General features: G+C 48.9%; 2 protein-coding genes across 2 annotated transcripts in view; one reads left to right on the forward strand and one right to left on the reverse strand.

The window, feature by feature from the left end:
• The window catches only part of LOC128091866 (olfactory receptor 14J1-like), a 39,603-nt gene extending 24,785 nt beyond the window's left edge, over window positions 1-14,818 (forward strand). Inside the window, exon 2 of the mRNA XM_052705270.1 lies at window positions 13,734-14,818. Coding sequence (XP_052561230.1) covers window positions 13,817-14,818 — 1,002 coding nt within the window. The 5' untranslated portion in view covers window positions 13,734-13,816. The remainder of the gene's footprint in view (window positions 1-13,733) is intronic.
• LOC128091907 (olfactory receptor 14C36-like) lies at window positions 4,021-4,968 on the reverse strand. Its single transcript, XM_052705314.1, has one exon. The coding sequence runs from the start codon at window positions 4,960-4,962 to the stop codon at window positions 4,021-4,023; it is 942 nt and encodes a 313-aa protein (XP_052561274.1). The 5' UTR covers window positions 4,963-4,968.
• Window positions 14,819-18,156: the final 3,338 nt, after the last annotated feature.

Here is an 18,156-nt window from a genome sequence, read left to right on the forward strand (position 1 = left end):
CGTGGAGGCCAATTGAACCTCTTCTCTACTTATTTTGTTCAAAACGTCACCCAGAAATACAGAGCTGAGAAAATGGATTCATGTGCCATAAGGAGAACTAAGTCTCTCTCTCTCTTCAGCCCAAGCTATACTCCCCAGCTGCCCTGGGAGCAAAACGGCCTTTGTCTCATGTACACTCTTCATTGCCTAGCCATGTTCAGGGTGGCTGAGTATAACACACATGCCCAAATACTGATGCATATGGCCCCTCCAAGTAAAAGCCAAATATGGCCTCCACTCTGCTGCCAGATGGAAGGACAAAAATGCACTGCCATTGTCAGTTGTGACATGCCACTTGGCTGCCTCTCACTCCAGTTCGTATTGGAGTTCTAGCACGCCTGGTGCAGCAATGCTTAGCTGTGGTGTGACTTCATTCCGGCCATGATAGTCCTCTCGGCCTCCACTCTCCATTAGACTTTTGTGCCAAATAGGACATTAGTGAGCATGGAGGACCAAATGGGTGAGTGAATCTTGCTGATTACTCCTTGATTCTGCCCTTCGTGAATCAGATGATGAGGGAGAAACAAAAGGGTTTCAAAAAGGTTTAGCTGCAACAGAAGGGTCCTCTGAGAAACCAGCCAAGGTATACAGCTGCTTGATGTCCTCCATCTCTAAGGCAGCTGTACTGAAAGCCCACCAGGACCCTTTTTGGGTCCTTGAATTGCTCTCTCCCAAAGCACTCTGTAGCAGGGATGCATGGAGCCTCTGGGTCAGTCACAGTGGTAATCACAAACATTCTTTTGCCACTCATTTAGTTAAGCTCACTTTGGCTTCTAGCTGAGTTAACTCTTGGATTCCCCTGTCACTCCTAAAATACAAATCAGTTTTGTCCCTTTATAACTTGATGGCATTAGTGCACATTGTGCACCAGTGTCCGCTCGAGCCTCATATTTCTGTGGTCCTGATGTGCCAGGCCATCAAATCCATACAGTACAATTAACCCAATTGCCCCTTTCCTCTACCTAGCTGGAGGCAGGGCCCCTCGAGTTCTGATTTGTGTATTCATTACTCATCTTTTGTGTGTAAAAACCAGAAGGCCCACTGACAATCTCAGAGATAAGATCAGACCATCAGGCTCCCTGGAAAGTGGAGCCACTATTTTCCTGGAAGGACCCTCTCTTGTGATTGCACTCCCTTGCACCTCACGTGCCCGTGTCTGTAGGGCTGAGGTGGGTTTTTCCATCCCACTTCCTCGTATCCTCTCCATGGTCACACAGGTAAAACCACAGGATGATACATGGCTGTTATCTTGAAGCATGGGGCAGTGACACGCTGCACGTTTCCAAGGCCATTTGTGCTTTCCTTTTATTTTGTCAGTCATGAAACCCCAAGCTGTGAGGTGTGGTTGACACGACCATGGATGGGAAGCTGGACGTGAGCCAGCAATGTGCCCTCACAGCCCAGAGAGCCAGCTGTACTCTGGGTTGCTTCAGAAGAAGCGTGGCCAGCAGGGTGAGAGAGGTGATCCTGTTCCTCTACTGTGCGCTGGTGAGAATTCACCTGCAGTACTGCGTCCAGATGTGGAGTCCTCAGTACAGGGGAGACATGGCCCTGTTGGAGCACGTACAAAGAAGGGCCACAAAACTGATCCGCAGAATGGAACACCTCTCTTACAAGAACAGGCAGAGAGATGGGGCTGTGCTGCCTGGAGAAGAGAAGGCTGCAAGGTAACCTGAGAGCAGCCTGTCAGCATTGAGAGGGGAGCTACAGAAAAGAAGGGGACAGAATCGTTAGCAGAGTCTGTGGCAATAGGACAAGGGGAAATGGCTTCAAGCTCAAGGAGGGTAGATTTAGGTTAGATATAAGGAAAAAGTATTTTACAGTGAGGGTGGAGAGGCACAGGCACAGATGGGCCACTGATGTGGTTGATGCCCTGTCCCTGGAGCCTTTCCAAGTGAGACTGGATCAGGTCCTGGACAACCTGATGGAGCTGTGGTGAGCCTGTGCATTGCGGGGGAGTTGGGCTAGATGACCTTCAGAGATCCCTTCCAACTCCAAGGATTCTGTGATCCTATGATTCTAAGACTGGGCCAAGTCGGAAGGGGTTTGGTGGCTGTGCCACACTCCCTCATATTCTCAGGCTAAGGGCATTGCTGGACACACCAACTGGTTGGTTACGTTTTTTTTCAGAAATACTTGAATCTGGGTGGTGTTTGCAAATGTATAATGCTGCCTACCGAGTAACTAATAGATGAAGTGGGGATGGCTGCCTCAACATGAAAGCCATTTGTCGGTCTGTGAATACAACCATCCTAGAGTTTATATCGAACCAGGAAAAGATTCTATGGGATTTTTCGACAACTTGTACTGCTGAAAATGCCTCAGAATGGAGCAGTATCAATGGTTCTATCTACACCCAAAAATCCCTAAGTATGAGAAGGCAGAAATTGTTTGGTAAAGTTATACTGGATAAGCACCTGATAGATGTCACCTTTTTAATGCTTGCTATCAAATGTGACTGAGTGTAATTTCCTCCCTTTTGTGGCTACGTGAGTCTTGAATGACCCACACATGGACAGATGGGCCTCGATTTCAGGATGACCCAGGCGGTTCAATAATGATATTAACAATCATTATAATGATACTAAGTTTTACCATGGTGCAAATACAATCCCCTTAAATTTGTGTCCAGAAGGGCCTAGAATGGCCATGTGCCTGTGAGATTGTGTTTCTGCAGTGGAATTTTCCAGTATTTTCTGCATGCAGCATAGGATAAGTAACCTTTTACAAACAAAACTCCTGAATAGAGTAAAATTGAGACTGGAGTGCTTCAACCTAGGTAGAATTGGCACTGGCACTAAGGTAAAGGAGAGACAGAATGGGTGATTTTATTGTCCTCCTACTGCTATATAAATTCCTCAACATACCCAAAGACATTGGGTTGGTGACACAAATTGCATGGTGTAAGTGTAAATGTAGCTATGGAAGTGCAACAGTAGCTATGGAAGTGTAGCCATAGCTATAGAATCAGAAGATTGTGAGCCTGAGATGCTCAACCAATGAGTGCCAAGAGAAGCTTTACCTGCGTTGGACGTGGAGTATACAACGGAACGGATTTCACAAACTAGCTGTGCAATTTCTCCCTTGTCAGTAGGGTGTGCACCCATTATTGCAATAATGAACAAACTGCTCTTCATAGAGATCCTTGACTGATTAGAAATTGTTGATTTTGAGCATGTTTCTCACAGTATCTAAGCATAAGATAAGCTTGCTGCTGTTATGAAGATTTGTTTTGAAACTTGTTTGTTTTCTAGCCAGTGGATTGTTTAGTGGAAATGCCCTGAACGCATGTGTTGGACAATAAAAACCTTGCATGGGAAAATAAAGGAGAGATTTTGCACAAGAACCCTGTGTCATGTTGCTAGCCTGCGACAAGTAGCCCTTGTCTTATGGTGGTGGCAGCAGTGAGACAAATACGACCTGTTCCTGCCTGCCACCTCACTGCCAGTGGATGCCACTGGATGCCCTGTAGAGACAACAGGACTGCTGTCAATTCATATGAGACCCGAGGGCTACCAGGAGTGTAGAGGTACAATAGGAAGGCATGGAAGTGGAAAGAGAGCAGCACTCAAAAGACCTCATCTTGCCCTTGCCCATCACCGTGGCCCAGCAAAGCAGCAGCCCTGACTTGAAGGCAGTGAGGTGCAGAAGCCCACTGAGTAGTGAGGGGCAGCCTCCAAGGAAATTTGGGCTGCTGCTCCATTTGGCAGCTGAGCCCTTGTCTCCTGAATCCCTGCTGTGTAAGGGGGTTTCTCTTCCAGCTCTGGAGGAGAAGGGAAGAAAAGTGAGCTGAGAGAAATAAATGTCTGCTGTCCTCTTCATTGTGTTTATGCACATGTACCTACATAGTTCTGCAGGCACATGAGAGGGCTGGAACAAAATACATACGTAACTATAATAACATAATTAAGATAACTGTATTTAAAAGGAAATGCAAGCTTTAGGAAAAATAACAAACACAACATGTAACAAAATGTTGTCCTAATATTTTCTGCTACAGCTGGGAATTTCCCAAAGTTTCCTCAGGGCATCCCTGAGCTTCTGGTTCCTCACAGCATAGATGAAAGGATTCACTGTGGGAGGTACCACCGAGTACAGAAATGACACCACCAGGTCCAGAGATGGGGAAGAAAGGGAGTGTGGCTTCAGGTAGGCAAACAAGAGAGTGCTGACTAACAGGGAGAGCACAGCCAAGTGAGGGAGGCACGTGGAGAAGGCTTTGTGCCGTTCCTGCCCAGAGGGCATCTTCAGCACGGCCCTGAAGATCTGCACATAGGACACAACAATGAAAACAAAACAACCAAAGATTAAACAAAGACTAAAATAGACATTCACAGTTTCCCTGAGGTAGTCTGATTCTGAGCAGGAGAGTTTGAGGATCTGGGCTACTTCACAGAAGAACTGGTCAATGGCATTGTGTTGGCAAAGTGGTATTGAAAATGTACTGGCAGTGTGCAGCAGAGCATGGAGAAGCCCACTGGCCCAGGCAGCTGCTGCCATGGTGGCACAAGCTCTGCTGTCCATCAAGGTCCCGTAGTGCAGGGGCTTGCAGATGGCAACGTAGCGGTCATAGGACATGATGGTGAGAATGCAATACTCTGTTGATATCAGAAAGAGAAACAGAAAGGTCTGTGCAACACATCCAGCATAGGAGATGTGCCTGGTGTCCCAGAGGGCATTGGCCATGGCTTTGGGGAGAGTGGTGGAGATGCAGCCCAGGTCGAGGAGGGCGAGGTTGAGCAGGAAGAAGTACATGGGGGTGTGCAGGCGGTGGTGGCAGGCTACGGCTGTGCTGATGAGGCCGTTGCCCAGGAGGGCAGCCAGGTAGATGCCCAGCAAGAGCCAGAAGTGCAGGAGCTGCAGCTGCCGCGTGTCTGCCAACACCAGGAGGAGGAACTGGCTGATGGAGCTGCTGTTGGGCATCTGCAGTTCCTGGACACGGTGTCCTGCTAAGAGCGCAGAAGAAAATGATGAATCAAGATCATGCTTGGAGGCACTCCTCTCACCATACTGTAAAGTATTTTCCTTCACATTGGTTAATGTACATTTTGCTCTGTAACTTGAGTTTATTTTCATGAAATTCAGCATTTCAAATGCAGAGGATAATTATGGAGCTTATATATTTATTCACATTTTTAAAACTTATTCCAATTCCCTGGATATTTTCATCTGTTTCCATGTCTCCTATTTTTACCCTAGCTGCTCTTAAAGCACCCAGTCCCAAATTATGTCCCATTAAATGTTCTGTTCTGAGAAAGCTGCCTGGTTGCAGGATGAGTGCATTATTCATGCCTGCAGAAGACCATAGTATTGTAATTTGGTTTCATCTTTCATGAGAGGGGAGGCTGAAAGCACATACTCTGTGACTGTTCACAGAACAAGTGAGTGAGAGAGGTGTGATTCAGGAGTCTCAGAGCTGTGTTCAAAGTTATCAGCCCCGTTTAGATTTCTGTCCCGAATCCTTTCTTTCCCATGAGAATAGGAAAAGTAAAATCCCTGCCTTGTCTCTCCTCTTGCACAGTGCCCTTAGAAACATTCTGGCATGAAGTGAATCTGTGAGCCTCCTGCCCCAGGGAGCAGCTGTGGCAGCAGAAAGCCCCTGTCCTGAGGTGGGAAGCCCTCATATGGAACGTGTCTTCCTCATGATAAAGAAACACAGACTCTCTGCAGCCTGATCTGCAATGAGATGTCCCTGATTCAGTGATCCCTCCAGTAAGAGCAGCAGCACTGCCTGCATCCAGACTTACCGTGTCTATGGCTGTGAGTAATGCTTCTCCAGTGTGCTCGCAGCCTGCTAACAGCACATCCTATAATCTCTCTCTCTTTTTTCTTCTATCCACATGTCACTGCGGATCATGCCCCCAGCCCTGCTGCGCTGTGCAGAAGAGCTGTTCCTCGGCACAGCTGTCTCTCTGCAGCACTGCCCACTTGTAGGAGCTCCCTGTGTCCCAGGAGCCCGGCCCAGCTCAGCAGCAGAGGATGTGATTTTTTCTTGCCCACTGATCTCCCCTGAGATGTCCCTGGATCTCCTTTAAAGACAACAACATCATTATTGTACTTTGGAATCTGTTCAATTAACCACCAAACGTCCAGGGGACAGTGACTGATTCCAAACATGTAATTAGTCCTACCAGAGAGTGTTTGCTGAAACAAAAAGGGCACACAGACAAGGACAGAGGGAGGTGGACTTCCCAGGGGAAGGCCAGTGATCCAGCTGAGGCAATGCAGGCATCTCATCCCTACATGGAAACCCTGGAGCTGAAATGGGATTCAGCTTTTCAAGGACACAGGAGTTTCAGGGATTCCTCTGGTTCAGTTCAGATGTGCACAAGGAGTTGCCTGCATGTGAGCTCCTGCTCTGAGTCCTTCAGCGGGGAGTCAGTTGCTCACACACAGACCCTGGGTGATGACCAAGGTGCCTGGGGTGCTGCTGGATGTGTGCCAGTGCTTTTGAAGTGTGTGGGACATCCCTGAGAGAGACACCTCCTTCCTGAGCATCAGCTGACGGCCAGAGAGGGGATAGACTGTCATGGTTCTATGTTTTTTTTGTTTGTTTGTTTTGGGGTTTCAGTATTCCACATCAAAACATCACGTAGTGTACAAGGTATTAAATTGTCCCTGCCCCAGTCCCAGGTTCCCATCCCTGTACATTACAGCAGTCACGGGATCTGGCCCTTCCGGGTGGGGGTCGCTCTCTGGCTGCCTTGCAGTGGGTGCTGGAGGTGCTTTCCTGGCCGTTCCAAGCTGTTCAGGTTTGACTCGGTCCCGGGAACTCTCTCTCTCTCTCTCTCATCTTGTCTGATTTATTTGTCTCAATTTCAATTAAATTGTATATTTTGTGTTACCTTGTATTCCCATATTATAGTGAAATAAGTTTTCCTCCATAGATTGTTGCCGCTGTTCTTTTCCTCCCTTCCTTCCTTCCCATTTTTGTGGGACGGGGGTGGAGGGGGAGGGCAGAGGCCTGTTGCCCCTGTCACAGACATCGATGGATCTGGTCAACTCCGTGACAGATTTTAAAGGAACCCGCGTCTCCCTGTGTTGCCCAGGCTGCGCTGCAGTGGCTATTCACAGGTGCGATCTCGCTACTGACCGGCACGGGACTTTTGACCTGCTTCGTTTCCGACCTGGGCCGGTTCACCCCTCCTTAGGCAACCTGGTGTGCCTCGGCTGCCCGGGGCTCACCATATTGATGCCAGGTGCGCTGGCACATGCCTGTACTCCCATCTACTCAGGAGGCTGAGCCCACCGGATCGCTTGAGCCCAGGAGTTCTGGGCTGCAGTGCGCTATGCCGAGCGGGCGGCCGCGCTGTCTATGTCACAGACATAGATTGATCAGGTCAATTCCGTGACATAGAGGCATTCTTGGCCATCGTAAATGACAACAGATCCCTGCACTTAGGGCACCCAAGTGTGTCCTTTTTACCCGTCTCTGTGGAGCAAGCAGAGGTATACAGCTAACTAAACAGACGTGTTCATGAAAGATGTGTCAGCTCTTTCTCTGTTTTCCATCTGCTGCACATTCTGTATCTCAAGCACTGCAGAGCTGACACACATTTCTATTCATCAACTGATGAAACCTCAGTTTTCTATGGGGTCCCATGTGAATGACATCAGAAGCAGCCTAGTGTCAGGCCAGTTCTCTGGGCTGTCTGCAACAATCACATGCAGCTGCAAATGCTGCACAGGGCCTTTGGGAAAGCCATGCCCTAGGAGTGTCTGTGCTGCTTGGACAACTCCGAGCGTCACAGTGCGTCTAATGACTGTGCCACCCTCTGAACAAAAATAACATAGATGCACTAAATCCAATTATCCATTCTGGATAGGTTGTTGCCTTATGTGTTTTCACACTAATGAGAACACCAACACATGCTGAGCTAGAAATGTTGGTGGAGTTGTAGGCCTGAGCTCTTGTTTGGACCACAGGGACACGGTGAAATGACTTGTGCAACTGGACTGTAGCACAAAGGGTATACAAAGACTTTATGGTGGATGGGTGAGGAGCCAAGGAAGGCTGACTGCCGTCTGTGAGAGCGCACTGAGATCTTCCTGCAGATGACAGAGAAGACAGGTCAGAGCAAATGGAAATGGCAAACAGAGTAAACCAGCAGTGTCTGTTCCTGGCTGCTGACAAGGAAGAAGTGAAAGGTGCATCTCTACACACAAATGGGAACGTGATGTTGTCAGGCCCTTGTTTCCATCTAGTTGGTTTTTTGTTTGTTTGTTTGTTTGTTTGTTTGTTTGTTTTTCAATAACATCTGCTGCAGGGACAGCAGAGCAGGGCATGCACCATCCAGAAGATCCCTGGAGAGCACAGCTGGCAGCTTCTGGACCAAGCCATGGAGGAAGCAAAGAGGAGAGGTGCTCTGGTGCATCTCATAATCACCAGCAAGGAAGGGCTGGTGGGGAATGTGAAGATCAAAGAGAACCTGGGCTGCAGTGGCCATGGGATTGTGGAGCTGAGGAGTGGAGTACAGAGGACAAAGTCACACCTTTGGGCTTCAGGAGAGCACACCTTGACTTCTTCAAGTGTCTGTGGTGTACAGTACAGAAAGAAAGCACGTAGGAAGTGTAAACAAGAAGTGGTCAGCTGGGAGCAATGCAGAGAGGTGTCCTAGTGTGCCTGCTGAGTTGTGTTTAAGAAGGCCAAAGCTCAAACCCAGCTGAATCTGCCCAAGCACATCAAAGATGGTAAAGGCTTGTAGAAATACACACACAGCACAAGGAATGCTAGGGTCAGTGTGGACCCATGCTACAATGGGACGGGGTACCTGATATGAAGGACATGTAGGGCATGAAGCATCCTGTGCTGTGTGTGACCATCTAAAAATGTCTGAGGGAAAAAGAGCTCAGTACCAGAGTGTGACTCAGTCATTGCAATGACTGAGAGACGGCAGTTCTGAGCAAAGAAATTCTGAGGGTACCGGGCTCCGTGCAAGACACAAATTGATCTTATTTTAATTATGAAGAATGTGGAAGATGTTCATTAATGTCAGTAAAAATGAATCCATGGTTTGAAGACAAAGATAGAAATCAATGAAAATATGCTAACACACTTCTCAATTTGAACTATTCTCATGAGTCTTCTCTCTTTTTAGGTTGAAAACACCAGTCCGTGAGGAGACTTTGTCTCTATTTACATTTTTATTTCTTCTTAAATGCAATGTTTTCCAGCACTCTGTTTGCAGGACACAGATGCCTTCAGGTACAGGAACAGACAGTGGTGCCAGTGCCAATGCCCTGTGACCAATGCCCAGCGTCCACCGCTGCTCCACCCTGCTGCGTATTTGATGTCCCTCATCCTCCAGGTGTCTCCAGCTCTCCTAAATCAATGACCGTGGTTTAGGGCATGTTTTCAGCAGGCCATCTGGACACATGCTCTTCCCACTGCTCTCCAGATTTCCCCATCCCTCGCTCTTTCTTCACTCCAATATCTCCCAACTATCTGCCTGATTTGTGACCTTTAGGAAGATTACTGGAATTTGCTCCATTCTACAAAATCTGATGGACTCTTTGATCTGCCCCTTAACTGTGATTATGTTTATCCATTCCTATCTCTGCCTAACTCATTTTTTGTACAAATACGCTCTGTGAAAGACAAGCCTCATTAGATGCATCTTGGACAAGGCATGCAGTTGAACACTGTGTTTTACTGTCCATTCAAATGCATCACATTTCCTTCAGTTTGTTGGCAAAAAAAAAAAAAAAAAGAGCAATCTTTCATTGCCCATGTGCAGCTGATTCTCTGAGGAAAGCTGGGGGGAGTTGGTGCAAAGGGTGTTTAAAACTGAGCAGATGACTGCAGAGGGGAAGAGTGATGGTAGGAAAACTAATGCAAGTCCCATGGGGTCAATGGGAGTAGAAATGAGGTGGGGAAGTTGAGGAGTAATTTTGTGCACACAGTGACTGAGAAAAGTTCATAAGGGAACATCCTGGATCAATATCAACTGCCAAGTGCTGATTAAAATCCTTGCTTAAACACAACTATATATAAATAGCAAATGAATGTCGGTTGGATTCTTCCTCATTAAGGTCGCTCCAGACACCTCTCCAGTTTGCTGTACAAGTTCTCAACACATAAAAAAAAGACAGGAAGGCACAAGGCACAGGAGGCTTCTGTGGGTTGTAATGGGCCCCAGGGGGCAATTGCTGCTGAGTCCATCAACCTCCAGTGCAGAGAGAAGAGAAGATTGCACAAAGTGCTCAAGGAGACAAAGTCAGAAGTAACAGTGAAGTTTCTTGGAGTATTAATGGGCCCCTCTGAGGGCCATTCACAAGCAAGCTTCCCCAGGGACTCGTTAGAGCAGAGAATTGGAAGCCACGATTGCAGGCAGACCAAGGCACTGGGATGGTGGCTGTGATGCTGAGAAAAGCCTCCTTTGTCTTGTGAAGCAGAAAGGCCAAGCCCTGATCCCCAGAGCCTTGGCAGGGAGATCCTGTCCCTCATGCTGGCTCAGGGTCCTTCCTGAAAGAGAAGGGGACAGCAGCTCCCAGACTCTGCATGGGATGCAAGGATGCCGTGAGGCCCAAGTCCCATGTGGGCAGTGTGTCTCGTCCCAGGATGTGGGATGTGAGAAACGACTACTCTGAACAAGCAGTCAATCCCAATGAAACTTTGAACTTTGAACAGATCTCTCAGGGCCGAGGTGAAGGCACCACTTCCTCACTGGGAAGTTTGGCTCTGACGATGCCATCTGTGATACTAACCCACATGCAGAGCTCCTTTCGTGTGCTGCACTCTTTCCACAATAAACCCATGCAGCACTGCAGGCTTGGGGATGAGTGGCTGGATGACTGTGAAGAGCAAAGGGACCTGGGGGTGTTGGTTGATGCTTGGCTGAATGTGAGCAGACAGCATGCCCAGGTGGCCGTTAGGGAAAACGGCATCCTGGCCTGCATTAGAAATAGTGTGGCCAGCAGGAGCTGGGAGGACATCATCCCCCTGTACTCAGCACTGGTGAGGTCACACCTCAAGTACTGTGTTCAGTTTTGGGCCCCTCACTACAAGAAAGACCCTGAAACTTGTCCAGAGAAGGGCAACAAAGCTGGTGAGGGGTCTGGAGCACAGGTCTTATGAGGAGTAGCTGAGAGAGCTGGGATTGTTCAGACTGGAGAAGACGAGGCTCAGGGGAGACCTCCTTGCACTCTCCCACATCCTAAAGGCAGGTTGTGATGAGGAGGGGTTTGGCCTCTTCTGCCAGGCAACAAACAGGACCCGAGGAAGTGGCCACAAGTTGTACCAGAGGAGCTTTAGCTTAGACATAAGGAAGAACTTGTTCTCTCAGAGAGTGGTCAGGCACTGAATGGCTGCTCAGGAGGTTGTGGAGGCTCCGTCCCTGGCAGCGTTCAACAGATGTCAGGACGAGGAGCTGTGAGATCTGGTTTAGTGCTTGTGGTAGTAATGATGATGGGAGGACGGTTGGACTCGATGATCTTACAGGACATTTCTGACCATGGAGTGTTATGATTCTGTGATTCTATGATTCTAATCTGTATTGATGCACCATCACTGCACTGCTGCCTGCTGTGACAGAACAGTGGATCTGCCATCACTCTGCTCCTTCCCACTGTGACAGCACAGTGACCCTGACATTATGATGTTCCTTCCCACTGTCACAGAACAACAACTGCAACCCCACTGTGCTCATATCAGCTGTGACAGCACAGTGGAGCTGAAATCACTGAGTTTGTCTCTCCTTTACAGTGCAGTGACTCTGACATCACTGTAATACTGACCACTGCCACAACTCAGTAATTCTGACATCACTGCTCTCCGCATTTCTGATACACCACTGTGGCATTGCTGAACTCCTATCCACTGTGACAGCACAGTGACTTCAACATCACTGTGCTTGTACCTGCTATCATAGAATCCTGGCATATCCCGCAATGGAAGGGACCCATAAGGATCATTAAGTCCAACTTTTGGCTCCACACATCTGCCCTAAAAGCAGACCGTATGACTGAGTGTGTTGCCTTGTCCCGGAGTTATCTAGAGCAATCTGTGCCCCTGACAGAGGGCAGCAGGCCTGCAGTCCTACTGGTCAAAAATTAAAGTATGAATGATAATAACAATAACAACAACAATAATAATAACAAATCAGCGGCAACAATCTAAGGAGGAAACATAATTTTACTAAATATGGTATTGGAATGCAAGATAAAAGATAACAAACAATATTATAAACTAAAATTGAAATTTAGGGTAATAAATCATATAAAATGAGAGAGCGAGCGTCTGAAATCAAAAGCCTTGCTTTGAACTGGAGTCGCACGGCTGGGGAGCGAAGCCACACACTGCAGGGCAGCGAGCAAGGGAGAGATCCTGGGACTTCCTGCCATGGCTGATCTTCCCCTCTGAACTCAGAGTCCTCTGGGTATGCAGTTCTTCTCTCCTGAGAGCCAGGGATCCAGAAAGTTGTCCGTCCACAGACCTGCAGTATTGACTCCTTAATTCCCTGTGCTTTACATGATGTTATGATGTGGAGTACCAATAACAAGGATCGTAAAACCATGGCACCAGATGGGGCATTTGCAGCTTTGCTAGGCACACACAATCTGCTAGAACAAAAAATGCTGCAGGAATCAGTCTGTGTACTGGTGATTAATTCATCTGACTTCAAAGTACGTTGTGCAGAGGTGACCCTGTTGTCTATCAGGAGCTGCCAATGCAGAGACCTAAGGACATCCCCAGGGAGAGCAGTGAGGAAGAGAAAATGACATCTTCTGCTGGAGAGCTGGGCCGGGCTGCTGGGACACAGGGAGCTCATAAAAGTGGGCAGTGCTGCAGAGAGACGGCTGTGCCCAGGAGCAGCTCTTCTACACAGCACAGCCTGCAGGTGACAGGAGGAGAGCAGAGAAAGGAGAGAGAGCTTGTAGGATGTGTATGGTGTGAGCAGGCTGTGAGCTCACTGGAGGAGCATCGCTGACAGCCTCTGACAAGGTCAGTCTCACTGCAGGCTGTGACTCTGCCGCCTGCCAGGCTCGGTGCTCAGCCTGCCTGGGGAGCTGCCCAGGGCGCTGCGGGGAGATGTGTGGGGGGAAGGAGCCCCTCGGCAGGGCAGGGCAGGGCAGGGCAGGGCAGGGCAGGGCAGGGCAGGGCAGGGCAGGGCAGGAGCCTTCTGCTGCTGGGGGCATGGGGATCACAGCTTCAGCGCTCCCAGAGTGTCTCCAAGGGCACTTTGCAAGAGGAGAGACAAGGCAGGGATTTTCCCATACCTGTCCTTAGGGAAGGAGAATGAGTTGGAGGCAGAGATCTGAAAGGAGATGTGAAATATGAACACAGCTATAAGAGTCCTGAACTGTACGTTTCTCAGTCTGCAGTTACATGCACAAACTCCTCATGTGCTTTCAGCCCCTCTTCTCCCAAAGGATTGCACCAGCTGAAATTTCCATGCTTCTCTGCAGACATGAATAATGCACTTGTCCAGCAAACAGGCAGCTTTCTCTAGTAGAAATTCAAGTGCACAGAGGTAGGAATGGGCACTCTGAGTGCAGACAGACAAAAGATACATGAATGGAAATATGTCATAGGAAGAAAGTATCCAGGAGGCTGGGATATGATTAGGCAATGAGAGGAAAGCAAGAGCTCCTTCATCTTTGACTTCTCAAGGGATGGTGAAGCTCATGTAAATTCAAGTTATGGAGTTAAATGAACCCTGTCCTAAGAGAAAGAAACACTGTTATAGTATAAGGGTGGAGTGTCTCTGAAAAAGCTCTTGACTCGTCATTATCTTCTGCACTCTGCACAGGACTCCAGGCCCAGCAGGAACTGCAGATGCCCAACAGCAGCTCCATCAGCCAGTTCCTCCTCCTGGCGTTGGCAGACACGCGGCAGCTGCAGCTCCTGCACTTCTGGCTCTTGCTGGGCATCTACCTGGCTGCCCTCCTGGGCAACGGCCTCATCAGCACAGCCGTAGCCTGCCACCACCGCCTGCACACCCCCATGTACTTCTTCCTGCTCAACCTCGCCCTCCTCGACCTGGGCTGCATCTCCACCACTCTCCCCAAAGCCATGGCCAATGCCCTCTGGGACACCAGGCACATCTCCTATGCTGGATGTGTTGCACAGACCTTTCTGTTTGTCTTTCTGATATCAGCAGAGTATTCCATTCTCACCATCATGTCCTATGACCGCTACGTTGCCATCTGCAAGCCCCTGCACTACGGGACCTTGATGGACAGCAGAGCTTGTGCCACCATGGCAGCAGCTGCCTGGGGCACTGGGCTTCTCTATTCCCTCCTGCACACTGCCAATACATTTTCTCAGCCACTGTGCCATGGCAATGCTGTGGATCAGTTCTTCTGTGAAATCCCCCAAATCCTCAAGCTTTCCTGCTCACAGTCTTACCTCAGGGAAATTTGGCTTCTTGTGATCAGTGCCTCTTTAGCATTTGGGTGCTTTGTGTTCATTCTTTTCTCCTATGTGCAGATCTTCAGGGCCGTGCTGAGAATGCCCTCTGAGCAGGGACAGCACAAAGCCTTCTCCACGTGCCTCCCTCACCTGTCCGTGGTCTCTCTGTTTCTCAGCAGTGCCTTTTTTGGCAATCTGAGGCCCACCTCCATCTCCTCCCCATCCCTGGACCTGGTGGTGTCATTTCTGTACTCAGTGGTGCCTCCAGCAGTGAATCCCCTCATCTACAGCGTGAGGAACCAGGAGCTCAAGAATGCAGTGAGGAAAATGATGCCCTGGTCACAGTTTAGCAGGGATAAACTTCTCATCTGTCTCTATAAATATCTCACAGTTTGTCCCATAGCACACCTATATTATGTTTTTTAATGTGTGTAATAATTATATATTAGTAGATACATTTTTTCTTTGCAGTTCATATATATATGTGTGTATATAATTATCATTAGTGGTTATCATGATCCTAAACATGTTTTTGGATTCCAACCACTTCTCTGAGGCATCATCCTGCTCTTTCTCCTGGAGTACATATGAACTCTGGGTCAGTGCTGACTTTCTAACAAACTCTGTGTTCCATCTCTGTATCTGCAGGCAAATGAGATGCCAGCAAGCACCGTGGAGCTGAAATTGGCTGGATTAGCAAAAGGGATCAGTGTATTAGAATAAGGACCAATTTATTACATTAGCAAAAGGAATCAGTGTGTGCTCATCCTAAATCTTCCCAGTTTAGCTTTGCTTGATGTGTGAACAGCCCTGTTTTTATCACTTCTGTTTCACGGAAGAACTGAAATCACTTTTTTGCCTCTGCCAGGTATAAGGACTTGTTCTTGGGTTTGGCATAAACTGTGTACAGTTATGGTGCACCAAGATAGAAAGATGCTAGTTGTGGTAAAACAAGCAATGGACATTTACCAAACTGGGGGAAAAGAGCCCCAGTGAGCCCCACGGTGAGCCAGGGTGCACGGTGATGAAGAGGAAGATGGAATGAAGGGGAGGAGGTAGGTGCTGTTAGAAGGAGGACATGCGGTGTCAGGGGCTGTGCTGGGGCACATCTCTGTACCACTGCACGCATGCTGCCCCACACAGTGCCTGCACTGAGCTGCCAGGGGCTGCCTGTGGGGTGGTAGAGCCGGGCTGTCCTGCAGAAGGGAAGGCACACGGAGCCTCGTGCTGCAGGGCTGGGACCCCAAAATCACCTGGAACTCAGCGCCCAGCTGTGCTGTGCTCACCTTGCCTGGCTCCCAGGTGCTGCCTGTGCTGCTCTGTCACTGCCCCTCCTAGCAGGACGGGGGAGAAACACGGTTCAGCAATTCCTGAGTCGTGGCATAAGGATGCTTTATTCTTTCCTTGCTTAAAACCCCGTGACAACAAATGATGTGTGGTAATGGCTATGGATCAAATGCAGGGTTTTGTTGTTGTTGTTTTTCCTTCAGACTTTGGAGCAGTTATTGAACGCAGTGTCCCTGTCACCTTAAAATATTACATGAAACTACACCTAACCCACGACACATGTGACTAATATTTTATATAATTTAGATGATTTCCAACACAGAAATCTGCTCACTGTTAGGATTTCACAACCCTCTTATTCCTTTCCTATTTACTCTAATTAAAGTGATGTGCTACATTTGGATTTCAGTTTTGTCCTCTCACGTCCTGAACTTTTTTTCTTTTTTTTTTCCCCTAATATTTAACAGTAACTTCCTAAGTTAACTCTGTGTACCAATTATTTCTGTTCTTTCTGTCAGACCAGTGTATTATGTCACTTTACTTCAGGTAAAGATTCACTTCTGAATGCTTTGGTCATGTGCTGAACTCCACACCATTCCAATAACAGCTCTCTGGATCCCAAAGTGAAGGTTGCTAAGTTACAGAAGCACACTTATCCACCAGGTGCCAGTTGTAAGCAAAGCAACAATCTAATAAACAATTTCTTTGTGTGTGCTGGAAAATGATGTGTTTTGCTGTAACACAGCCTTGAGAACACTAGTCCTGAGATTTGCTATGTTTTCTTTAGCTCAATATTTTAAGGATCTAAATGAGAAGTCAGTATTTTCCCAATACTTCATTAAATGCTGTAGCTCTTTATGGTCAGAATGATAATGTGGGTGCTTTTTCAATACATCAGTTACGAAGACCCATACAAAAATCTACCTGGACTGTTGAAAGTCCTTTGGCATGGTGCCACATCAGATCCTGATCTCTGTGGAGAGATATGTGAGATGGATTTGAAGGGCTGCTTTCTGCTCTGCTCCGAGGAGCACATCAAGGAAGTGACCCGGGTCCAGGGCCTGTGACTCAGGCCTGCAGCCCACCTCACCATGCAGAAGGGTTCTTCTCCCGGGGTTTTAGGGGTAGGGGGACTGAAGGAAAAGGAATGAAGCAGACCCAAAGGAGGGACAGGTGGCTGAAATAAGAGAGGGGTCAAAGGAGGGTGATGTGGTCACACTCCATGCTCCACGTGGAGATGTGGAGACAAGGATGAAGGGTTTGGAGAACCCGGAAGGTAGAGCTGAGAGAGAACAGAGGAAGGGTATTGAGGCTGCTTAGCAGCATGAGAAACTCCATCCTTTAGGACTCTGGAGCAGATGATGAGAGAGTGGGGAAGCCCACAGGGGTGTAGGACAAGGTGTGCATGGCATGGAGCTCGGGATCTCTCCCAGCACTTTGGGGTGGCCACTGCCAGGCAGGAACAGATCTGAGTGGTCCCTGCTGAGCATGAGAAGAAGAACACAGATACACAGAGAGAAGCTTTGCTGAGGGCTTTATTGATCATCAGAGGGTGTCATTAATCATCAGGGTCTTCATTGGTCATCAGAGGGCAACATTGGTCATCAGTGAGCTGCAGTGGTCATCAGAGGACGTCAGGAGGCATCAGTGGTGAGGAGAAGCCTTGTCCCTGCAGGGTTTGCCCCCAAGGACTTAGGGCAGGAGGAGAAGGACTGGCAGCACCAACAGGCCCAGGGCAGGATGTGGGTCCCCTTGGGACAGCAGCCGCAGCCCCTGTCCCACCTGCACAGGGACCCTTGGCCATCCATAGGGCACCCTGAGCTTGCTCCTTCCAAATCCCCTCCTCTGCACCGCCCCATAGAGTGCAAGGGAAGGTATGGAGGTGACAGTGCCCAGATCCCCCTGGAACAGGCAGGGACAGTCCCATCCATACCATCCAGTTCCACCCCTGATGCCTGGTCCTCAGAGCTACAGGACACGGGACACCAAAGGTCCCTGAAGTGCCCTGTGGGGTTGCAGGTGTCCCCATGCTGCTCACCTAGACATGCAGGGCCACACGCCTCACACGTGGGGGATTCTCCTCTCCTCTGCTGAGCACGACCTGGGGTGAAAGGAGGTGTTAGGGACACACCGAGGGTACCGGGACAATCGGACACAGTGGGACACACTGAGATACCCTGAAGGTGCAAGGACCCATTGTGGGCACTAAAACCCCATGGCCAAGGCACGGTCCTGTAGGCTGCTCAGCCCCAACTGCCCCCATTGCCTCCTTCCTCTGCCCATTGATCGCCCACAGCAGCAGAGAGCCTAACAAAGGCCTTGGGGCACCAGGGGTGTCTCCAAGTTCCAAGAAAACAGAGAGGACAGCAACACATCCCAGCCCCATCCTCATCCCAGGGTCACCCCTCAACTTACAGGACCAGGAATGTCAACGACGACAGGTGAAGGTTGCTGGGGAAGAAGAGCCAAGGGGCAGC

Source organism: Tympanuchus pallidicinctus, unplaced genomic scaffold, assembly GCF_026119805.1.
Source record: "Tympanuchus pallidicinctus isolate F22 unplaced genomic scaffold, pur_lepc_1.0 scaffold54, whole genome shotgun sequence".
Taxonomy (NCBI): Eukaryota; Metazoa; Chordata; class Aves; order Galliformes; family Phasianidae; genus Tympanuchus; species Tympanuchus pallidicinctus.